Genomic DNA, 24,898 nt, shown 5'->3' with positions numbered 1-24,898 from the left:
GCCATTCAGAATAATGGCTCTACTGCTTAAACAGACCTGTAGAAGTGATAAGGGGTAGTGCTGAGGTGTATCAGGCCCAGGGCATTCACATAAACAGCTCATTTAAAAGAGCTGTTTTCATCAATGGCCAATGTGATACAATTTCAGATTTCTCAGACAGCATATCTTTCTACCAGCTTTGCAAGACTCATTGTTAGACGGTGATCCATATATGGGATCTTCCAGTCACATTTCTTCTCCAGAGTTCCTCTGGCATTCTGATTTTCAAAGTAAAACTACCTGGTATAGGATTTTTATCCTTGGTAGTTATCCTTGCTTGGCTCTGGTACAACCTATTGCTAGCCCTCTGCTTTTGTTCGTCAGTACACAGAACCCAGACAATTAGTGTTCCTTTTGAACTGTTCTCTCAAAGAAACCCTGTATTTCAAGAAGGAGTCATAAAGGGGTTGACACACAAAGACTCTTCACCTTAAGAACTGTCTAGATCTCAGAGATCAATAAAGTGATCTCCTTATTTTCTGAGATTCTGCAGCAAGCTCCAGTGAATCTCCCAAACCCATGATGCACAGATCTGTGTGGGGTGAATGCAGACTGTGGACAATAAACAGCAGCAGACAGCAATTCTTACAGTCCACAAGAGTGAAGGCATGAAGCTTTATTGCACGAGAATGTGTCCAGGTGGGAGCTGGTAGCAGGTTTTCCTCATTACCACTGCTCTTCTTCATCTGTCCTCATACCAGGTTTGAAGTAACCCTTTTCCTTAGGTGGTGAGCAGAACATACATATATATGTATATAATTTATATGTGTATATATATATCTCATACATTTTTTTCTTTCTCATTGCAAGGCCACTTTAGGAAATGGCCACATCTGACAAGACACATGTAGCTTTTGGAAGATATTTAAAGCTACTACTGTTATGACAGAATGGAATTTGGGGAAAAAAAAAATAAAAAAATATATAAAATAAAAAACAGTTGGAAATGAGTTCGAATCAGGGAAGTTTCTTTAGATATAAGAGGATACAGAGAGAAAATAATATGATTTACTCCACGTCAAAGACTTTCATGCTGTATCAAAGCCAAGACTGTTTCATGCAGCCTGAGCAGCTATTAGAGCTGCAAGCTAATAGGAAAGGAAAAGAGATAGCATCATGCCTTTTAGTTTTGGATGCTGGTAATAGCAACACATGCAGGATGGAGACACATGCCAGCATTGCCTCCCCTATTCCAATGGGTATGTGGAATATTTATTTCTCTGCTTTATTTATGAATATTAATACTGTTCCCTGATTTCACAAACCAGCTCAACAGAGAGTACTATTTAGAGAAAGATAGAGAAAATGCTGTGGTGTGTCCAGGTTGTTTCATTCTCAGACATTTTATCTGAAGCAATGGTGAGGACTCTGGATTAGGCAAGTCTGACAGTCCTGTTGGAAGTGCTGAGAAACTCCAGTCAGGTTGAGTTACTCATTGGTGGTGTGTCCCAACCCCCAAATTAAGGTACTACATTAGCCACTCTTGCCTGAATGTTTAAGACAAGTCCCAAGTAATCCTCCTCTCTTCTGTGCACCCTGTCCTACACTTGAAGGAAACGTGAACAAGAAAGCAGGGACGCATGACCTATTGCAGCAACCCCCTGCTGTGGGCAGTCAAGAGACTTGGACTGTGAAGGTGAAGGCACAAGCCTGTTCTTCAGGTCAGAGAAAGCTTCAGTGCCAAAAATTCCTGGTAAGGTCCCCTGTTTCTTTGCAGACCAGCTTCTGGGTCTTTGTTCAGGACATTATTAAAGAGTCAAAATAATCAGACCTGCCTTCTGTTGTGTCTGAAACCATGACAAATGTGTTCAAATGAACCAACTGCCAATGAGTAGATGATGAGGTGGAAAGCCCTGAAAAGTACATTCACAGCAAGTTTCTGAGGAGTATTTGTCTAGCCTGTCACGAACACCAGAGGTCAGAGGAACTGCCATAGGAAGTATACATTTTCACTGGCTATAGAGAGAGTACAAGTTGTTTAGATTAAACACCTTATTATTATTTTATTTATTTATTTTATTCATTGACAGAGGGGTTCACCAGTCTTCTCAATGTGCAGGAACAAATTCTCTGTAGAACACAATGAAAAAGCTGAAATTTTAAAAATAAGAATCTAGGTTCAGCTAATAAGCCACATACTTCCTTTGGATTGCTATGAGATACTTACACTGCCATTTTAGTAACTGCAAAGCAGCTTGAGTTTAATGAAATGCTTAAAATCAGGTGTTTCCATTGACTTCAAAGTGTCAGGAAGAAACTAAACTATTTGTTAATTTGTTTTCTATGAGTGTAATCAAACAATCCTTTTACTTTTGCAAATAATAACAGGAAAACTATAATCTATCTTAAATTTCCTGTGCTTGCTGCCTTATTCTGTTTAAAAGACTCTCTTCTTTTCCTTAAAATGTCAAAGACTTAGAAATTTATTTTTTCTTCTTTTCTTTCCTTTTGGCTTTGCTCATGTTTATAAACGTAACGGTATCCAGGCAAGGGGGCAGGGAGGAGCTGATATGCGTGATCAGCCATACATAACAGAAGATGCAGCTCTGCATTTGTAGACAAATCACAGTCTGACATATGTTCACATAAATGATATAATGAATAATTATGAAAAATGATCTAATTTGGGAAAATTACAATCAGGTCATGTACATTAAGGGGAAAAGAACTAAATTAATTATGTACAGTGTGTAACTGTCAAATACCAACAACATATGTAATGGAAAATCAACAATATATAAGTATTTAGCTAATTTCTGTGATGTCTGAATTTCTTTGGATATCCATGTTCCTTGGGTTCCCACACTGCTGTAGTCCAACTTATCAAGCTGTGCTTTTAAATATATAGGCCAGGACTCAAAGAAATCTGATAGTGAGGATTTTTATTCTATGGACTCAAAAAAGTGGTGTGACTACCTATGACTGACTGCACCATCACGAGGGCTTGGGGCTCAGCAAAAACTGCTAATAAACCTGCAGGCAATTATTGAGTGGCCAATTCTGAAAATCAAACGCATTCTGACAAATAGACTACCTATGAATCACTTGTAAGTGTGAAAATATATAATGAGTAAATTATCTTTAGGTGTTTTTGTAACAGAGTTACATTATCAATTCCATAAATAATGCTGGTATTACAAAAAGCCCACAGTAAAAATTTAATTATTGCTTTTCTGCAAGAGTGATATGATTTTTAATGGTTTCTCAATTAATTGCATTGTAATTGAAATATATGAAACTTCTTTAGTGTAAATACACTCTGTCCTGAAGGCATTAAAAACATCACTACATCTGAATTGTGCTAATTATCAGAATACGAGCAGTAAGGAATTAAAAGTGACTAGAAACAGCAGCATAAAAGCCCATTCACTCTTCTATTGTATTATATCCCCAATGAAAGCTGAAAAAGGAAGCAAGGCCATCAACTGTGAAAAGTGAGAGCTCCAACTTGAAGCTGAAGTGGCTGACGTCTTTGCCTTAGATGGGACTATTGTGACTGAATAAAAAATGTATTCCAGTTAAAGTTTTGGGAGCTGCTAATAGAAGAATGATTATTATTTTAATATACTTGATCCTTGGTGTGGAAGTAGGAATTTTCACTGTAACACTGTTTCCAAAATGAATAATCTTGGTACTCAGTGTTCACATTCTTCATATTTATTTTAATATGGAAAGCATACATCCTGTACAAAACAGAGAAAACAGATTAGAAGGAATAAAAACCCATTTCAGCATGGACTGGGTGTTCACAACAGACTCACTGGGGACCTTTGATCTTACAGTCAACAGCCATGTATTTCTGTCTGCTTAGTTTCCCTTATATGATTACCTTAAGAGAATTCTTGCCATATGTCATTTGAATCCTTTAGGGACTTTGAAAGGAGATGAGAAGACTACTTAAGCAAGCTTTGTAAATGTATGTGTCTGTCCATATGTATTAAAGTATACAGATAGTTTTTATCTTATGTCAAATTTATTAAAAATAAATGAAATGTACTGAATTTTATCACAGCTAAAATGTGCAGTTTAACTAGTTGTTATTCATTTGTTTTTTGCTGACATGTACATGCTAGGGACCAGGCTCAAATATTTATATTAATAGAATGAGGGTGAAAAAAAATCTGAAGTTTTAGTATATCCAGCAGAAACAGCTTTACTTCTACTTACAGATGTGTGTATATATAAATAACTGAGAATCTGGTGCTGGTGGGTTGTTTGTTTGTTTTCCTCATATAACCACTATAAATAATTCTGGTAACCAAGAACTTGACATTGCTAAAGCTAGATCAGGTTATATAAAGTAGTGTGTATGATTAATCAGTCATGAAGCTTTGCCGGAGAACAACTATCCCATACTGAATCACTAGCTCCCTTCTTTTCCTAGCCTGTAGACTTGATACTGACAAACTGTACCAAACAATATAGATCACAACAGTGCATTTTTCTATGCATGTTAGCCTAGTCCAGTTTCCATGCTATTCAAAGTAAATTACTTATATGATGGGTCACAGCTTGAAAGAAAGAAGCTTCTGTGATCTTCACTTTTTCCTGTACTCTGCAAAAGGGCAGGGCCAAAGTCTGGTGAGCAGGAACAACATAGAGAGAAAAATGGCATTTAAGAGAAGTAAAGTATTGAACTTCTGGGACTTTAAAGCAAATTTAATATAGATACAGCTTTACATAATTGCCAATGGCGTGAATCAATATCTTCAAGTTTTTAAAGAAAAACTGAGTTTGTGGCCTAACACAGTTATTATTTTTTAAATTGGTTGATGGCATATCCTTGAAAGGACCTCACAGAGGAACAGAGAAAAGAGATGCCCTACTCTAGCCTGAACAAAGGTTTTCCACAGTACTATTTATTCAAGTGGTAAGACCCAGATCTAGAGGCGTAAAAACCTGCTTAACCACTTAAGAGTGTAGCAGTAGCATACAGTAAAATTTGCAGCAGGTATGTCTCTAAAGAGAAGGCAGCAAAATGGGCCATTTCTCAGAGAATTGCTTAGCCTTTAATTCAAACCCACAAAACATGTGATAGACTGTCATTGCTATTGAAGCTATTAGAAAATGTGTTACTGATAAAGAATATATATTGTCTCTGTGCAGAGTGCAGTCACTAACCATATTCAGTCTCTATTTCTTAAGTTATCTAAAATATCTAAAGTATCTTCCATTTTTTTTATCCAACCCTTGAATCTACATGTGAAGTGGATTCACTCTTGTTTGCTCCAGCTTTGAAGAAGGTATCCTCTATCTGAAGCTGGGCGCAAAATTTATGGCCACACATCCTACTTTAGTTCAGGAAATCTCACTTGTGTCAGCTGTGCCAAAGCATGCTTTTAACACAGCATTAACTGACTGAGTTTGGTAACATATGCAAAGTCAGGGACTTATCCTTTTCCAGATCACTAACAATTAATATATTACTTCCTTCTGGCAGAGCATTAATCAGGATAAGTGATGATGAAGGCTGAGAACCTTGTCTCCTTACATCATTGTGCCTGAAGAATTTATGGTAGTTAAAAGCAATGGAATGAAAATAAAACACTTTCTTACATCCTCTTCTTAACATTGTCCTATTTGTAGTTATCAGTCTACCAGTCAGCTACCTCTGTGACAGCAGACATCAGGGTCTTGTAATGATACTTCCCAGCACATTCTCCTGGCCATCTAAAGTCCCAACTGCTTAAAACTAACAACCCAAGAGGCATAAAAGCTGAAACGAGGTATGCCCAAAAAGACAAATCTGTGCAGCTATCTTTGTAGGAATCCTTCTTCATCTGTACCTCTGTGGCTCTGTCATACACATAGCTTGAGACAGCAGCCACTCACTGGGAAATAACAAGCTGCTGTTATTTCCTGATCTGCAGAATTTCTGCCTGTACTCAGCTGATTTTGTATCAAATTTGAGAACATTTTCCTCAGGAACAGAACATTGCATTTCTCCACTCTCCTGTGACTGATGCCTCATCAAAGAAAACATCCCCTCTGACATTATTTAAGCTTCTGCTGGGATTAGAGGGAGAAAGACTTCAGCAGCTACTTACAGCTGATCAAGAGTGGACCACATCCCTTCTCTATCAGCCTTGGGAGCCACACTGAGAAGACTTCAAGCCACACTGCATTGTCGCCTCCCTATGAATCCCTCACACTCAGGTGTACCAAGACTCTCTGGTCATCAAGATCTAGGCCTGAAGTTGGGTTCTGAGGAGTTTAGTGGTATTTGTTTGTGAAGAGTTGGGATATTGACTTAGGCGTAGTCAGCTGAGAGATCAACTCTGGAGGACAGAATACCACACTCAAATTCAGCTCAAACTATCCTGGTGAGAGGCTGAACTGAAAGGAAAGTGAGTGAAGGCACTGATTTCTCCATGATTTGTGACGCAGGTTTCCGGACTGATATTTTAATACAATTTACCTGGATTTCCACCCCCCACCCCTCTTCCCAACCCTCTCCACTTATACCCGCCCCTCCCTATCCCTCCACTCCTCTCTCCTTTCCTCCTCTCTTTTGTAACAGAGATTTGGAACAGGAAAAGATGAGACGTGGCGTACTAGGGGAAAATTCAGGTTTGGTTTGTGCGTCTTGCTCATGCATTCAGTATAAACCAACTGCATAATTTGAGGTTATGGTTTGGTGTTCATCTGCTTTTGTTTGGCTTTTACTATTACTATAGAACAGGCTTGACTCATTTCTCAGAATCACATTACTATTTCCTTATGATGAGTTCCCTGTTCTCCAATGCAAAACTGTACCTATCTATCTTTTGGGGTTTGTTTATTTATTTATTTAATTTTCTAGTGTATTATAATTTAAGTTCCTTAGGTCCTTCATTTCATTTAGAAAGTTTTATTCTAAGGTCTTTTACAATGTTTTATGTTGCAAAATGAGTATAATGGAGGTGTTCTGGTTGTTCCCAGGCTACCTTTCTATTACTCAGTTGCTACAATTACAGAATTCAGCCCAGTAATGACAATGCCTCCAGTCTATGGTGGTAGGCCTGGGCTTGCATTTGTGGTTCTTGGTTTAAGTGAAGGACATTTCTTTTTACATGGCTTTTCTTTCTCTGTCATCACTCCTGGCAAAGAAGAAATTCAGGCCAAGGAAGAGCAGCAGCAAAGATTCATGCATAGCAAAGACTTGTTTTCTGAAGACTTTCTACTGCCTAGGTTGTGTGACAGTGGATTGGAGAATAGAAAATGTCCTATCCTACACAGATCTGTCAACCAACAGATGCCTTGCATTCCTCTACATGAAAGAATGAAAAGAAAACTATCCTTGTTATTTCTCTCTCCTGTATTACTATGAAAAAAGAGAGGCTTAGCAGAAATGTTTGAAGGTAAATCCAATAATAAGTGTGAGAATCTGTCTTTTGGCCTTCACATTTGTTGATTCCACTTGCTTCAATTTAATATAGAAGTAACATAACTTGAACTGGCCTATTTCAATAAGGTGTGCCATTTATGGGCCTAAAATACTTAAGTGAAAACACTTACATAGTATGAGATTCCTTTAAGTATTTTTTGATTGCTGCAGACCCCCAGTTTTACGTGCAGCAACTGTGTTGGCAGGGATTTTACTTCAGTCAGCTTCATGCACAGGGATTGTTCTAATGAAGTTAACCTGAGTTATAGCTGACTGAATCCAGTGTAAATGAAGGCAGAAATCAGTACTGATCCTACAAGTGGAGTCAATAGAGCTTGATTTCCTGTCACAAAAACCTGCCTACCCCTGCTCCTTTTTTTTTTTTTTTTCTGGTGAGCCTTCTGTCATTATGGGACTTCCCCACCTGGCATAGAGCCAATAAGATCAGCATGGATTATTTTAGTTATTATTTATTTCAGCTACAGTATGCCAGACTTGTGGTGAACTAGTTATGTATCTGTCCAGGTTGGTTCAGATATAGTTTATATTTTTCTGTAAGATTAAGAGCTTACTCCTCTGAGAGAGAAGGTTCTCACTTGTTTATTGGTGAAGGTTTTGAAGGCTAAAACCAAATGTTTCACTGCTTGTGATTTTGTGGTAAATTAGGCAAATAAACAAAAACAACAACAACAAAACATTTATTCTATACTTGATCACAGATGTGACTTTGGACTAAAAGTTATCTGCCACCTTTCCTTGAAGAAACAGCAACAGAAACAGCTTCTACTTCCCCTGCTCAATACACTGTCAGTCATTTGCATCACAACGTAAGTGAGAAGATGATAGAATATTCAGAATGAGGGTAATCCAAAGGCATGAAGCCTCAAAATTAAAATATTGCATTCACATGGCTACCAACAACTGATATCATCAGGTCTGGCTTCTATGTCATCACTGTCATATACAGCATACTTGTTTGTGTGCTGTGACCTAACTAGTCCAGAATGAAAAACATTATGTTGTGGCTTATAAACCCTTAATCATCATTCCCATTTCCAGGAGGGGAGGAAGAAGAATCCCATTCACAATGGATTCCCAAACACTCCTCCCTCCCGCTCCCTCTCCCCCCCCCCCTTTTTTTTCCCCACTTCTGGTACCTTGGTAGTGTTCCCCTTCAGATTTTCCCTGGGCACTATCCTTTCTTTCCATCAATTTTCTCTCTGGCAAAAGTACTACAAAAGTACTAATGTAGTGAACCCAGTTGGTTAGCTGAACATCTTCAGACTGAGGGCAAAGTGACTCACTTTGAATAACTTGCCAGAATAATACAAGTACCTGAATCCCAGTGTCAAGAAATACTATGGTATAGAACAAAGCTTTAGAAGATTTTACCAGTCTTTGACACAGCAGATCTACAGTCATAAGAACAGAGCTTAAGCATTGATTTTATTATTCAGCTTTGTTTTATTTTCTAGCAAGAGTTTTATGTTCACAGGAATTAATACTTTTTCATAATAAAATACATGGTGGAAATGATGTGATAAAATCTCAAGGTTTCTTTTTCCCTTTTTTTTTTTTTTTTTTTTATTTAACAGTTTGACTTTTACATTCCATAGATATCTAATGAATTAAAGAAGTAATGTTGGTGGGAGGTATTTCCTCGGTTCCATTTCCATCACCCTTGGTGGTATTTCAGAACTGAATTCTGAGATATTCTTTAAGAAATGGTCTGATCATTATTCCATGGAAGCCAGTGACAAAATACTTGCCAACTGCAACTAAAATATATCTGTTTCACAATGTAAATAATGATATACTGATTTGGAGAAAGACAACAGAGGTAAAACTGAGGAAGGATTTTATGCTCTCATTCATGTCCAGCCGAATCGGTACAAAAAATATTTTTCAAGTATTTATATGAGGAAAAATGAATGTTAAGAAAATTATTTCCTTCAAGATAGTTCCTTCATTTTCATTCTTTCCCTAAACTGGGATGGACATAAAATAACTCTTGAGCCTTGTAAGTAGGTCAAATGCAATTTTCATTCCCAGATTATGTTCCCCACTGTGGAACGAAGAATACCAGTGGAGCTCGCTACCATACAACAACTCTCTAGGTTGCATGGAGGCTTATTTCTTTACTCCCCAGCCCCAATCCATTTCTCAATAGGGTGGGGGTACACTGGGAAGCAATTTTCATCTTTTGCTTTTGAATCTCCCCCAGGTGTTTCCTCTTCTTTTTCTTCCTCAGGCTATGTGGAACAGCCTTCTTGTACACTCTCTTCAAGATCTCAGCCAAGTGAAGAATTTGCTAGATAGTTATATGGTATGGAAAATGGCCTCCTTGTGTTACCAAAATACCCCCAGACCTACGTAATGGATGACTATATTAAAACTGCATCTTGGGGGAATACAAATCTGGAATTATTTTCTGCAGTGATGCAACCTCACAAGGAGCACGAAGGGAATCCTTCCCACAAGTCCTAAGCACTTCACAGCTTCTTTGACATTAAATGTGACTTAAAACATCCTCAGACAAAGAAGGAATTGATACCAGATGTCACACTTCCAGGATGTATGTTTTCACCATAGCTATTCCGTAAAAATATAGATTCCTCTTGAAAAGGAAGTACAAGTATTACACTTTTTATCAGACACATTGAAATTTGTAATTTCATTATTAACATCCCTCCATTCTTCACTTTTTTATGTGTGAAGTTACACACACAAACCTCAAGAGACAGAGTACTCAGATTCAAGCTCATCACATTGTACTAACTTCATCTAAGGGAGGGCCTAAACTCTGGCCTAAACTGAGTGATGGTTGAAATACTATTTTTCTGCCCATTCATCCACAAGTCAAACTCACTGAAACAGTTTCTGATCCTTCACAAAATCAATGACTTATAGTCCTTTCTCACATTTGCCAAGTTTTCTGCATGAAATGAAACAACGTGAGCATTAACTCTTTTCTTGGCATTTAACTGAATACACTTTCTCACACACATTATTTGAAGGTCAGATTTAAATGGAAAAGGTAAATGTATATCAAAAAGACTGTACTAAGTCAGAGTCTCCTTCTGAACTGTTATATCTTTAAAATGCATAATGTTCAAACTCTTGCCAAGATGAAGTCTTCTTGTACACTCTCTTTATGTAGCTGATGGGAAGGAGCTGTTACACTGGGTCGTGTAATGGTGAATTGATCACACAAAATTAACAGTCCAATATGAACTCAGGATAAAAAGAAAAGTCTTCCTAAACAGTAATAGAAAATGGACGTCACCTTAGCTGCCTTTTAATTAGGTACCTATACACAAGTTGGCTGTTGCAAGGTGTTCTATAATCAGGTAGAACTTAAACACCAGCCGTTCCCTAAATTAACATTTAAAATTATGTGAGATAGTTACAGATTGATAATTGCTACTACTACTATTATTATTATTTATTTATTTATTTATTTAAGGAACAGGCAGCATGACCCATTGCAATTTTGCATGCATGCCTGGGAAAAAAAGTAGATGACATAAATCGCATGCATAATCTCAGGAGACAATCATTTTAAATCTTAATTGGCTGCCTTTTAAATATCATTTAAGGTCTCGTTTTCCCTGCCTCTCTCTCTCTAGTTAAGAAGGTGTTGTGTCAAAGTCTATTACCTTGCTGGACGTCTCGCCTCTAAGTTTTTTTTTAAAAAAAAAAAAAATAGAACCATCAGCAGAGGTTTGAGAGGTCGATAAAGCTTTTAGATTTGGAGATGTTTTCAGGGAGCCCATTTCCTGCGGCTAAGAGTTGTTAATGGAGCTTAAGGAATTATCTTATGACTCGGGCTGGGAGAGCCGTATATTTCTTCGCTCCTGTTCCCTTGTCGAGGCTGAATATGCTGCTGTCAAACTCGCTTAATGAAAAGTAACGCGTCGCTGATTACAGTTTTATTTGGGCTCTATGTAAAAAGCACTGTTAATTTAGCATCCCCTCCTTTGTGTGTTTGAATTTGCCATGGCTGAATGATTTAGAGTCTCTCAGTTTCAAGCCGTTTCTCTACGTTTTTTTCCTCTCTTTCTTTCTCAGCCTGCCTTTTTATTTCTTCTTTGTACAGCCATACGAGCTGCGTGTCTTTCCCTTTCAGCCCTGTAGCCTCCTCTAAGGCAGCTGAACCTGATCTTTGACTTGTGCTACTGAGTCAAATGGCAAAATTAATTTCTCATACTCTTTTGTTCATACTTTTAAAAACATTTTGAGAGATCACTGTATTTGATGGCTGATCTATAGAAAAGGTTCCTGTACCAAAGCAAGAAACTGTCTTCCCTCCCCCACGATTTCTACAGACTCCTCTCACATAAGTAACGTTTCGGTGTGTATCAGTTCATGCATACACGCACACCCCTATCTACCAGATTTAATACTCGGCCGGTCCCGTAGTCCACAGGGATCTGGTCATGTTATATAATAGACAAAAAACTAACTCAGACTTGTTTTATAATGATAGTGATAAGAAAATGAAGAGATAAAGCTTTGGTCCGATTTTGTCTTGGTTTCTGATATTTCAGTGTGCCTGCGCGTTGCCCACAGTTCTGTCATCTTCATTTTGAGTCCTGGGGAGGAGGCGTTGCCTCCCAAATCACAAGCTGACCAAATCTCATTACTGACCACGCCGACGCCGCTCGGTAGTGACTTATAACCGCTAGTGTGTTACAGGTATGAATCACTTGTAAAATGCCAGCCTACGGGCTGCGTGCCCTGCCCAGTACTCCGCAAAGTCCGGCACTTTTTGGGCCGAGCTCTTTGGCTCCGCAGCGGAGCAGCCCCCTCCTCGCCCCGGGAAGGGGCAGCGCCTCCCTCAGTTCCATGCGGCGACTCCACCTGCCCCCGACCTTTGGAGCCCTCGCCATTCATCTCTCTACTTGCCGCACTTGCCGTGTTGAAACCCACCGGGAAACCTGGTGTAACCCCACCCGTTTCTTGCATCCACGTAAATCTCCCTGAATTTCTCGGCTTTGAATCCCCCCAACCCCCCCCAACACAGCACGCAGCCTTTACCCCCCGTCCCGCTTGTCTCCACCAAAGGCTTGAGGGCAGCCTGACTACTCGCCTTTCCTCCCTTTCCTCTTCCTCGCCTCCTTCATCCCCACCTCCTTAGTTGGGCTGAAAATAATTTGCTTTGTCTAAAGGGTTTCAGAGGCAAAGCTCGCCGGCCGCCCCGGCTGCATTAAAATTCCTGCCGGCCCAGCCTTGAGCTGAGATCGCGGCTCCCCGGAGACTCCACTTTCGCTATTACTGTCAAGTACCCTTGACTCTTTATTTTTGCCCTTTTATCTATTACAACTAATTCGAGTTCTTTTGCCCTTTTCAGTTTAAGACGTGGCTTTCTGTAAAGCCTCCCCCTGCCACCGAGCTCTCCGGGTGCAGAGCCTTTAGAAATTGAGGGGTTTACTGTCAAAATGAAAATTTCACTTCAAATTATCTTGGCTGATGCACGTTTTCCAGGCCGGGGGCTCCTGTCTGAGCCTTTTGACAGCCAGATCAGCAGAGGGGTTCAGTGATCTCGATAATATCATCCAAGAGAGCGAAAGTCAATACAATGACAGGGAATATGACTGGATACAATCCAATTACGGCTGCTCGCAGAGAGGGGAAGGGCTTGATCTGATCTCCGCACCCGGATTCCTTTATTCAGTCCTTGCACTAACAGGTCTCGCTAGAAACTTTGCTGGCTGGAGGATGTTATATTTTGGCTGGGTACTGCCTTGGTTACATTCATCGTCGCCTTTAATACATATGTGCATATCCCCCAGGTTGCATTCTCATTTATCATTTATTTCAGACAGAAGGGGGGTGGGTGAGGACAGAAAGGCTCTTCTGCTTGTCCGGTGTCAGCTCGGTCCTTCGGGCACTTTCGTTTTCCCCCCGCAGCGCCAGGCGCGGGAGCCCAGGGATCTGGCCCGGTCTGGGTAAACCGGGGGCTGTTACAGCCTGGCAGCTTCTTTTCCGGCAGTTCTCCCCCCTCTCCCGGTCCAGGAATCAGGAAAAGTTTGTTCCCGTTCCGGGGAAGGGTAAGGGAAATCTTTTAAACGCCTGTTATCTAAATGGTAAATTGGCTGCGAGTGCTCCTGAATCACACGTCGAGAGCGCTCTCTCTCTCTCTCTCTCTTTTTGTTGGCTGCACTCTATTTAATGTCAAAACGGTAAAGCATCTGTCCTGAAGTGCTGAAATATTCATGGCGGATCAGCGATTCCCCATCCTGGCAGAAGAGCTGGAAAGCTAAAGCGGTTGTTTAAAAGATCAAATTTTCCACGTGAATCAATGGCTCCGCGCACCGAGGAGGAGGCGCCGCGGCAGAGCCGGGCCCCCGCTTTGGGGGAGCCCCCGCCCGCAGCCGGAGCGGGCGATGGCAGCCGCGGGGACACCTGCGGCCCGGCCGGCGCCTCCGGCCCCTTCGGTGCTGTCCGGGTGCCCACTGCCGCACTCGCCAAACACACCGCCCCGAGCCTCCTCGGCAGCGGGGAAGGGTCTGCGGGTGTGGGAGGCTCTCGGAGGCCACGGGGAGCGGCCGAGCCCCTTCCCACTCATGGCAGCCCTTAAAACGAGCCGGAGAGGGAATTTGGAAACCTGGAATATGTTTGTGCAATGCAAAAGGCCACCACGCGTGTTACCTCTGAAACAGACAATTTATTGGAGTGAACATACCTTTTTAACATATTTCTCTTTTCTGTCAAGATAAATTTGTGCAGTAGGTGTAAACTTAGTAGAAGTGCTGTTTGTGAAGTATATGCTAACAAGGAAATTAGGAGGAAAAACTCTCAAAAAGTCTTTATAACTAATATCGGCATGCCTTAAATTAAATCTGAATTAAAATTTCTCATTTGTAAACTTTTGGATGTAAACTTTGTAAGTAGGTCTACGCTATAGTACGTGCTTTTGGACATGGAATTAAATAACTTTCACGACATTGATCCCTTAAAGTCGCAGCCAGGAGAAATTAATTCTTCAGAAGAGCAGTGAGTCGTCTGTCCTTTGAACTGAGCAAACTGAACTTTAAATCCTCGTTTCTGTTGTTAAAAAGGAAAAATAAAAAAAAAAAAAAAAGGAAAGAAAAAAATTTATATTTAAACTCTCACAAGTCTCTTTTCAGTGTAGCTGACTCTTCCAGTGCAGGGAAGTTCTTTGCCCCTCAGTGGGGCCGTTAAGAGCAAAACATTTTGCTTCCTGCTTTGGGAAACGCGATAAACTCCTTGCTCGAGTCGTGGTGGGCCAGGTTTGACATCTGCCCCTTGAGCACGTTGGCGCCGTTGCCCACCGAGCGTCCCAAGGCGCCCGTTTCCAGAATGGCTCCTTTGGTGGTAGCCCAGGACACCGTGGTGTTGCTCAAGGCTTGGTTCAAAGTACTGTGCCTGAACAGGGGGTCGTGAAACACCCCGTCCACCCAGTTCCTGAGGTTGGTGACCGGTGAATCCTGGTGCCTGTCGATGACATTGACCGGGGTGGAGACGGCGGTGGCGGCCGAGCCCCCCTGCCGCTTCAGCATGCATGAGGGGTACTCGGCCTGGTTGAGGGAGGTGGCGGTGTGCGCCAGGGACCAAATCCGGGGCTTCGCCTCCAGCAGCTGCTGTCCCTGCGGGAAGCACATTTTGGGCTCGCAGCCGCGGGGCCGGGCCCCCAGCAAGGCCGCCTCGCACTCCTCGGCCGCCGGCTTCAGGCAGCTGCGGGCCCTCTCCGCCTCCTCCTCCTCCTCTTCGTCGACGGCGGCCGGCAGCGGCAGCTTGGCGGGGGGCTCGGCGGCGCGGGGCGGGGGGCCGCCGCCCGGCAGCGGGTGCGGGTGCGGCAGCGGGTGCGGGAAGGGCCGCCTCATCTCGCACTCGGAGCTCTCCGACTCGGCGGCGTCCAAGTCCTCCAGGTCGCTGAGCTCCAGCTCCTTCTCCTCCTTGCCCGTGGGCTCTGCGGGAGGGGTGGGGGGAAGGGACGGCAAAAACAAGACACGCGGTCACTGGAGGCGCCGCGCTGCCCCGCGGGCGCCCCCGCCAGCGAAGCCCGAGGCCAAGGGGGCGAGGCCCCCCCCGGGGCCAGCTGGCGGCCGACCCCCCGCGGCCGCGCCGCTAAGTGCCCCTTCCTAGCAGGGTACCCTCGGCTTTCTCGTTCTTCATCATCGCGTCTTCCTGCGAGCCCTCCTCCTCCTCCTCCTCTTCCTCGTAGGGCCGCTTCTCGTCCGAGCACTTGTTCCGCGGAGGCCAGGTCATCTTGTTCTCCTTCTTGAGCCGCCGGCGGGCGTTGGCGAACCAGGTGGAGACCTGGGTGAGGGTCATCTTGGTGATGATGGCCAGCATGATCTTCTCGCCCTTGGTGGGGTAGGGGTTCTTGCGGTGCTCCTGCAGCCAGGCCTTCAGCGTGCTGGTGGTCTCCCGGGTGGCGTTTTTCCGCCGCGTCCCGCCGTCCATCCCGCCGTACCTGCGGGCACAGCCGAGCACCCCCACCATGACCCGCCGCCCTCGCCCCCCGACGACCCGCCTGATGCCTCCCTGCGGGGCGGGGGCTCCCCGGGTCCCGGCTCTGACACGCAGCACCCCCCGTGGGTGGGGACGGCAGGACCACGGAGGGGACAAGAGGGCGAGGACAGCTCAGCTTCCAGGGGAGGCCCGGCCGAGGAAGGAGGAGGACGGTGGGCTCGTTCAGCCAGCACCGGGCAGTGTAAAGCTCTGCTGCACCGCGGATTTTGTGGGGAAAGAGGGAAGAAAACTCCTGTCTTTATTGACGGCAAAGTCATTGTCAACCTTTCGGGCAGCAGTAAAATCCTAGCGGCTCGCAAATGGCCAGAAATCCTGCTTTCCTGGTTTTTTTTTGCTCAGTGCTTCCCAAACAGAATACGTCTGTGTGACCCCAGGGTGTAACTGCTAATAGAAATACATTTCCTCTTACTCCTTTTATTAGCAACCCCCCCTACCCTTTTGTTCCTGAAATTGTAAATAAATATATATATATAAACCTAACGTAGATGACACTGGACTGCAACTGAATATTTAATGCACATCCTCCAGCAAAGGTCACCGGCGCCCAATGGGCCTCAAAGGTTGCACCGGCGTCTGAGCGCCTTCTGCGCCCTGTTAAAGCTGATAAAGGCAGCAGGGCAGGCCGGCCGCCTACTCCTGACTCCATGCGGGAACAAACTGAAGGAGGGGGCGTCGGAGGGGTCCGCAGCCCCCCCGCCACTGGACCACGTGCGGAGGCTGAGCGGCGGGGAAGGGGGCGGCCGGCGGGGACCCGGCGGGGACCGTCGGGGAGCGGCCGCTGGCTGAGGCTAAGGTCCGGGCATAGGATGCTGGGGGGAGGAAAGGGGGTCCCCGAGGGGGGCCGGGGCTGCCCTTACCTGTCGTACTGGTACTGGCTGAGGGTGTGATCATAGGGGTAGTAGGCAGCCGCCGGGGCGATGCCCGCATGCGCAGAGCCGCTGCCGTCCTTCGCCTCCAAACTGTTCTGCAAAGAGACACCGCGCCGCCGCCCTCAGCCCCCGCCGACCCCCGGCTCGTGGGGAGGGGGACATCCCCCCCCGACCCGGCCCGGGCCCCCCCCGGCGCGGCAGGGTCCGTAGGGACGTGAACTCAGGACGGTGCTGCGATGCGGGGAGAGGGAGGAGGAATAAGAGGGGAGGGGGGCGCAAGGGCTGGCTGGGAAGAGCGCCCCGGTGACTACCAGCAACGGGGGGACCCGCAGCCATCGTCCTGGCCGGCTCCTCACCCTCGGCATCGCCGGGCCCGGGGGGCGGCGGCGGAACCGGGGATGCGGGGGGGATGCGGGCGGGAAGCAGCGGAACCGGGAAGGGGGGCGGTGGAAGGGGGCTTACCAGGGAGTAGAAAGCGGGAGCCTCGGTGCCGTAGGTCACGTAGTTTCCATAGCCCTGGGGGCCGGCGTAGGGGCCGCCGTAGACCCCCAGGGCGGCGGCGGAGTTGAGCTCGTGGCGGGCGGTGGCGAGCAGGCGGCTCTCGTACACAGGACAATAGACCGGGGTCTGCGCCGAGGCGGCCGCCCCCGTCTCGGCCAGTGTCCGGCCGCCGGACTCGCAGCAGGTCGTCAGGGAGTTGGTGCTCATCAGGAACTGGGGGGGGGGAGAGAGAGGAGCGCTCAGGGCGGGGAGGCAAACTTCGGCACCTGAAACTAACTTTGATCGCCACGGTTGCGGCTTTGGGGTGTCGCCCCCCCACTTCCCTCCTCCCTCCCCCACCCCATCTCCCTGCTTCTCCTCCCCTCGCGTGTTTTGCTTTGGGGGTTAAAACGTTAAAACAGAGGTGCCAGTACTTTATCAGTTAAAACAAAAAACAATAATAATAATAATAAAAAAACCACCACCACCAAACACCCCGTGCCTGTAGGCGTTTAATCCGCCGTAACGCATTGCTCCAGCCCTTTGCGTTTAAAGCCCAACTTTCCCGGTGTGCTCTGACAAGACGGGGTTTACACCGCTTTTCCCCTCTTGCGGCACAATGCTTCCCATCTGCATTTTTAAACCTTTTTTTTTTTTTTTCTTCTTCTTCTTTTTCCCTCTATATCACTCATGCATATTTATTTTGACTGCAGATTTGTAGCGGCCATGCACGCATCTTTTATTAACCTGCTGTTTTAGAATAGCCCATTATGTTTCTGCAGTTCAGCCCTCAGTACTTTCGTGTTTAATTGGTAAACTGTAGATTTAATCGGGAAAGATAAAAAAAAAAAAAAAAAGCGCTCGGGGGAGAGAGCGGGTGGGGGCTGGGGGATCTCTTGGTCCTTTTCTCACCTCGCTCATCTCTGTAATCGTCCCCCACGCATCGTTATCACCCCGAAAGACCCTAAATCCCGAGTGTGCCTCCCCGTTTCAAAACAAGGGCACAAGATATAACTTAGGCATCATCCAGGCATGCTGAGTGAGTAACCGATTTCACGCTCTCGCATGCTAGAAAGGATCGCTGCAGCTTTTAGCACTGAACGGAAGTGATCAATAATGACTGAAATTCAATCAATTAACGTTTGTAGGCAAAAGTCTTACCTGGGGTGCAGAGGAGTAAGGGTAGCCAAACTGAGGATATGACATGGTACAGAGGCTCCCAGTTATCTAGAAACAAGGCGAGACGTCTGATCTGCACGCTATTGCAGCCTTGCTCTGCTCTATTGTACCAATTGATTGGTAACCACAGGTCCCTAGATGCTTATAGGACGAAGCAGAAAACCACATTTAATTTATTTACATGATTTTTTGAACTTTTTTTTTTTAACTAAAGAAAAAAAAGAAGACGTATAGTAATTTTAGCAAGTTCGCCTGTACAGCTGCGACACAGAAATAGTTGTTACGTGAGGGCTGCGAGGCTGGCAAACGTGACTGCAGAAACACATATTTTGCACCCACGGAAAGGGAAAGGAGGAGAAAAAAAAGGGGCAACGAAAAGTAGAACAAGCACATCACGTCAGAACCACGTTGTTTTACAGGAGCCGAGCCTCTGACGTCACGTAAAACCTATTCAAATTACCTTGCCTGGAAGTTTAACATTCATTTTCGGGAGTCTTTGAGCTGCCGTGGAAAACAGACTCTCTAGCATCTCTCTCAGGCTGCCTAACAGGAGCGAAAGTTTGGAAAGCGCTCCAGCACCAGCTATGCCTGTTCGCAACATATCTATATTAATTTCTTTGGGAAGGAAATGAATGGTTTCAACCTGAAGAATCAATGTCCTATCAGCTAAGATTTTTTTCCCCCCGACCTCCTTCGTCACTGAAGGGATGGTAAGCACTTTTAATTAGAAATTAATTAATGAGCAGCTGCTTCTTCCCACCCCACAGTAATAATTAGTCTCAATTACAAACAAGACATATGAAGGGACACACGACTGAGTCTTCATTTAAGATTTAATCAACAGTTAAAATTAGCGCTAATGCTGACAATAAAGCACATGACATGCAACCCTGCGTTTCTTTTCCAGCTTTTATTCCCGGCGTGTGATTACAGGTAGAAAACCCTACGAGCGTATTCCAGGGAGTGATTGAAGGACGTGACTTTTCACGTTAAAACGACTCGGGTGCCGTCGCAAACCTCCGCTGGAAAAGCCAGCCCTTCGCTGAGGGCCCCATCCAGCCTGCCTGCGTGCTCCCAAGTGGACACGGCTGAAAGAGGGGTGTTATAGCAGGGGGGGGGCAATGCCCCGACGTGCCGAGTGCTGCTTCCTACAGGGGAACAAATATCTCTCTGCCGGTGGTTCCCGGCAGAGCGGAGCTTCCCTCGGGACCCTTTGGCGGTGGGGTCCGGGGTAGCACCCTCAGGGCGCAGCGGGACCTCAGAGCAGAACCGATGGGGCGGGCGCCTCTCCCGCACCGCCCCCCTTCCTTTCCTTTCCCCAAAGTCGCCTTTTGTGGGGGCCGTGTCCCCCTCCTTAACCAGGCAGAGCCCCCCACAGCCCCCCGGAGGGGCAGGCTCCGTGCTGCCGCCCTGCGGAGGCGGCCGTCGGGGGGCTCCGGCAGCCCCTCTCCCCCCGACGGCCGCAGCCGACGGCGGGCGGAGGAAGTGGAGGACGGGGCTGAGCGCTGCTCCGCGGTGTGCAGACTTGCTCAGAGAGATTCCTGGGTTCAGACATGTGAATAGCCCCAGGGTCACACTCTAATTAATGATGATGTTCTCTTCTTCTCCCCAGCTGGAAGACTGCCTCCCAGAAACGAATCTGCCCACACTGACAGCTCGATTGAGGGTGATTGATGACTATCTGGAGACCACAGTACACATAATATAATATCTGCTGCGTAATTGCTTTAATTTACAGATGAAAATACTAGTTCTCGGATTGAGTTAGACTACAGCGAGCGGTGCTTTATGGCGCTTCAGAGTGTTTGCAAATAAAAGATATCAGATACAGTACATGCAAATTATCCTGACAGCTTGCTATCTGTAGCCGGGAGAAACGTATGAAGAACGGGAATCAAATGACATTAATAATCGAGTTTGAATTCCGTATTGATTTCGGGCAGGGGGGGGAAAAGTGCTTATCCTTTTCTCACCTGAACTGCTAATTTCTTCTTCTTCCCGGGAATATTAATAACTTAGCCATTGGGTTTCTGTTACAGAAACGCTTCTTTATTCCTTCTGCGACCCGGTGCTGCCAGAATATAATGGTAGTTTAAGTTACTATTTACAAGCAGCTTCCTTCTGTGCATCGTGCTGCCGGGCTGTTGCATTGTTTTGGAAGAAAAGACACCCAGTGTTTACACAATGGTCTGCCTGCAGTGTTGGGTACTGCTCACTCTGCCTCCTATGCTGATTACGCTGGGGGTTGTTTATTTAAGCCCTGGAGTATAACTCACCGGTGCTAGGGAAGAAAAGAGTTGCACTTATCTCAAGAGTGGCTCAGGGTAAAGCACTATAATTAGCTGAGAGAGCTAGAGAACTGCCTTGAGAAGTCCTCGCAGTTTTCCAGGCTGCAGTTTGGGAAACGTCCCGTTGTGTTTCCACCCCCCCCCCCCCCACCTTCTTTTGATACTACTGCAGATGTCAACTGCAGTGGCCCGCAGAACACTATGGGTTTTGATATTTAGATGAGTCTATTAAACTTTAAAATACAAGGTAAAATTCAATACTTATAGTCCTTGTCTATTTATATATCACAGTTGTCTTTCATTGCCCTGCCCCACGCAAATACTCTGGTGCCCGTTTTTGAACCGAACTTTCCTGGATTAATAATGATAATTATTTGTCATTGTAATTTGCAGCTTGCCTGCTTTAATACTTTACACCCGGTCAGCATTGTGCTACTTCTAATCTGTATTCCCTAGGAAGTAGTCATAAAAACACAAAACAAAAACCCACCACCACCACCAAAAAACAAACCAACAACAACAACCTCCTTTAATATTTAAACACTGACATTACATCTTCCTAAGGCGTTCACATCTTGTTTCACTTGCAATCTACAAATAATGGCCCTTTGTTGATAAGAAACCCAACAGAGTTATATTTCATCTTGAATTTTTGGTGCCAGAGCACAAACATGCAATAAGCCCCACAATGATTTAAAATAACCTTTGTGGTTCTTGCACATAAACAACGTAACACTGTTCAAATCCAAGTAAAGACGCTTAATGCTGTGGGCTATATCCTTAAGCACTTGGAAAATGCAAGCCTTTGCTGTGCAATAAAAATTGTTCCTTGTCAAAGCCCCTTTCCCGTACAAAAGAGTCAACAGCACACCAGAAAGATATACACGCCGTGCTTTCTCCAAAGTTTGAGAAAGTAAAAGCCATGGCAATCGATACGGAGCGCTGCAGGGTTTCCCTCTCGTAAGAGTCAGCCTGAGCACCCAGAAGAGCGGATATTTTCGCACCAAAGCCAAACTAAGTACATCTTCCAGGGTTACGTGCTTCTTCCCCGGGAAGCTGGAGCCAACGTTCATGCAAGTTTTATCATAAAAACACGAAACTAGAAGGAAACGCTGTGATACTGGAACAGGCCACAGCAGGTAAAACAGAGAACCGCGTCAGGACTAACGCTTTGATGGACGTCTTCAGGGACATGATCTAGAGGCAGTTAATGCAGCTACAGTTTTGCTATCTGCATTTTCATCACCTCCTCGTTCCGAGGGGTTATTGCCACTCCTGGAAATATTTCAGCGACGGAATTTGCTTATGGGCTAAACAGACTTCAGCAGGCGCTTTCAGCCGAGTTTGCTTTGTTTTCACGTTAAAGATTTAAAGCAACCTTGACACCGTCTGACAAACGCCGTGAAGCTCTACACGTTGCCCATTTGGGATCTGACATGGAACCGAGGGCAGCCTGCAACATTTTCAAGTAGATTAGCTCCCAGGAAGGCGGTATCGCCAGTAGGCGCGAGGTGTTTTTAGAGCCCACCTGAGGTGTGATTGCCTACACTGCACTGCAAATCGGGGGGCAGCGAGTCGGTGGTGCCTACCTGCACCAGCCCACATAATGGCTTGTGACCAGCACAACTATGATGACAAACACAACAGTTGCATAAGAAGGCGCCGCTAATTAATTCACGCAGATTACAACTACGTGTAAAAGCGGTTGTACCAAGCTATCCGTTTGAATGCTTTCATTTTGTAGTCTTCAATCCTCTTGGCAAACAATCTAGATTAAAGCAGAAAGGCCTCACATGCTCACTCTGTTCTTTGTATTTATTAACTTTTCACACTGAAGGACTAGAGCCAACACACACACGCGCGCTCACTCTCACCCCCCAAAACTTTTCAGCAAGAGAATAAGCAAATGCTGCGACCTGGGCAGCCGCTGTGGGGCTAGATGGACCCTGCCGCACATCCACGTTTACCTGCCCGGTGCAGAGCGTACAACTACCCTTTCCCTAGCCAAGCAGAGATTATTCGAGGTTTCCCTTTCCAGCTCCTGCACCCCAAGCGCCGCAGACTCGTAGGCATTCAAACGCCACCGCCTTCGAGCTGCCTGGCAGCAGACAGCTTGAGCGTACTTCTGTGCGAAGAGAAAACTTTCCTACGTGCAAGGTCAAATCCTATTCCCTTTAAAGTTTGTCTTAAAATCCAGAAAGTTTGACTCGGTACCTTACCTTAGCGCTCGCTGAATATCATATCCACACCCCCTTCCCAAGAAATAACACATATGTTAAATTACATTTGCCCTCTCTCCTAGGTAAAGATTGCACAAAGCCAAATGATTCATCACAGATAGTTTCTCTTCCCTCCAGCAGTTCGTTTTCAGCTGCCTTGCTGCTAGAGCAGGCTCCGAAGGGGGGAAAAAAATAAACCCCACCGCCCCCCTCCTCCCCGCTTCCGTAGAGACAGACAGACACACACAAGCATCACCACCAAAACAAGGAGATTTTTTTTTTTTTTTTTTTTTTTTTTTTTTACCTGCGATCACACCAGGCTTCGGCTAAAACCTCGTAGCGAGAGCTGTGCCATGGCAGGGCTTCTCTCCTCTTGTCTGCGCTGGCTCACTTTGCAGGGAGCTACGGAGAACTAATGTAGACATTTCTCAGTGTATAATACCTGACTGGAGTGGCACAGTGCCTTCGGTCCCCAGGCGCCACAATCACTTCACTAACCCCCTGTACTAGAGTGACGTTCAAGTGAATAGCTCCACTGATCACACTCTTTCCTGCTGATTAACACTTTCCAACACGACCAGGCGCTCGGGTTCCAACTTTTCCTTTTAAAACAGCAGCAGCCAGCACTGCTTGCCTCCTCGGGTTATAAACGCCGTCTGGGGCGTGGGGGACACCATAATTAATAGCAGGTTAGTAAAATTAGCGCTGCCACTCCAATTGCTGTCCTCGTTGCCAACAATAATTGCATTGATTCGGGAAGGACACGAATGTCCTCCATTTAACCTAATGATCGGCGGGTTGCACACGCTGGAAGGCAGCCGGCGCCGTGATTAAGTGCGCGCACCTCCGAGCTCCCATTTATCTCCGCGGCTCAAGGCTGCGCTGGCGCTAAACTTACGGGCAACTCTGCCTCTCCCGCCGTCTTTGTCTCCCTCCCGTTGCCGGAGGTGGGCTCGGACGCAGGCGCCAGCCTCCGCGTCCCCGCACCTGGCCACCTATTGGCCTTACTTTTGGGCATAGCCGGGGCTCGGCGCGACGGACCCAGGCTCCGCCGCGCTTGCCGGGGCTGTGCTGGACGGAGGGGGCGCGGGGCGGAGGGGGGCGTCGCAGCGCGGCCCCCCCGGCTCCGGGGACCCGCGTCCCGCAGCGGTCCCGCAGCCCCGGGGGCCGGCCCCGCCGTCGCCCCCCGGCCCGGGGGCAGCCGGAGGGGGCTGCCTGGTCACCGGGGGCTTCCCCCGGGGGGGGCGACAGCCGCAGGCGGGTCGGGAGCAGGAGCGCTTGCTCCAGCTGCTGCTCTCCGGCCGTCCGTCGGTCCGTCCGGCTGCCGCCCCTCTCTGCTGCGGAGTTCTCCGGACTCGGGCTGAGAACCCCCCCAACCCTCCCCGGTGTCCGCTGCTGCCCCCCCGTGCAGTCCCCTCCGGGGGCCGGTCTTGCGCTAAGTTTTGCGGCGCGGCCGCGACTTTCTTGGCTTAATTGTTTGTGCAGCGCGAAAAGGGACAAATCGGGATTGACAGAAGGGGGAGGAGGGATCGATATCGTTTCTCTTTAAAGGCATAAGCCCGGGCAGACGTCTCAATAAGACGGAGGAGGAGAAAAGGAGAATATTATAGCCCTAGCTAATTAAGCGAAGACAAAGAGGTGTGGGGAGAAAGGCTCGGGAGAGGTGGGGTGGCAGCGGGGATTTTTGAGCCGGTGCCTTCCCACCGTAACCACCAAGGCTGAACAATAACGTTAATAGGGAACATCTGTACATCGACAGATTTATTCTTGCCAGGGCTCTTTCATGCCCGTGTCATTTGCATGGCCCCATGCTCGTAATGTTCGACACACGTTGCACCTTGTAGTGCAATGACAGGGGAAATCTGATGGATGTTGAGAGTGGGAAACCCTATTCTCTTTCCCCTTTCTCCCTCCTCGGATTGCCCTTGCGGCTTCCAAGGCGGGGAAACCACACGG

General features: G+C 46.3%; 1 protein-coding gene and 1 long non-coding RNA gene across 8 annotated transcripts in view; one reads left to right on the top strand and one right to left on the bottom strand.

Moving 5' to 3' along the window:
* Window positions 1-14,224: 14,224 nt before the first annotated feature.
* On the bottom strand, window positions 14,225-24,093 carry IRX4 (iroquois homeobox 4). 7 transcript variants are annotated; one of them, XM_072034874.1, is made up of 7 exons: window positions 23,841-24,093; window positions 23,247-23,354; window positions 18,418-18,483; window positions 17,239-17,490; window positions 16,765-16,871; window positions 15,526-15,848; window positions 14,225-15,341 (listed from the first exon to the last, which is right to left on the bottom strand). In XM_072034874.1, exons 3-7 carry the CDS (start codon window positions 18,460-18,462, stop codon window positions 14,590-14,592), a joined length of 1,479 nt encoding a protein of 492 aa, XP_071890975.1. In that variant the 5' UTR covers window positions 18,463-18,483; window positions 23,247-23,354; window positions 23,841-24,093; the 3' UTR covers window positions 14,225-14,589. The 7 variants fall into 7 exon arrangements, with proteins under 7 accessions (XP_071890975.1, XP_038031394.1, XP_027307626.1 ...); XM_038175466.2 differs by having other exon boundaries at window positions 18,418-18,576; window positions 23,841-24,082; XM_027451825.3 differs by lacking the exon at window positions 23,841-24,093 and adding an exon at window positions 23,441-23,834 and having other exon boundaries at window positions 18,418-18,576.
* Window positions 23,506-24,898, top strand: part of LOC140001901 (uncharacterized) — a 65,118-nt gene continuing 63,725 nt past the window's right edge. The window contains exon 1 of the long non-coding RNA XR_011807650.1: window positions 23,506-23,631. This is a non-coding gene — a long non-coding RNA (uncharacterized lncRNA). The remainder of the gene's footprint in view (window positions 23,632-24,898) is intronic.

Source organism: Anas platyrhynchos, chromosome 2 (genome assembly GCF_047663525.1).
Source record: "Anas platyrhynchos isolate ZD024472 breed Pekin duck chromosome 2, IASCAAS_PekinDuck_T2T, whole genome shotgun sequence".
NCBI lineage: Eukaryota > Metazoa > Chordata > Aves > Anseriformes > Anatidae > Anas > Anas platyrhynchos.
This window is presented reverse-complemented; position numbering and strand designations above follow the sequence as displayed.

Coding starts and splice junctions, on each gene's coding strand:
- IRX4 (XM_072034874.1), bottom strand. CDS start 18,462: ATGTCATATCCTCAGTTTGGCTACCCTTACTCCTCTGCACCCCAG. Junction 16,872..17,238: donor CTCCCGCTTTCTACTCCCTG/GTAAGCCCCCTT, acceptor GTCTCTTTGCAG/AACAGTTTGGAGGCGAAGGA. Junction 15,342..15,525: donor GAAGAACGAGAAAGCCGAGG/GTACCCTGCTAG, acceptor CCCCTCCCGCAG/AGCCCACGGGCAAGGAGGAG.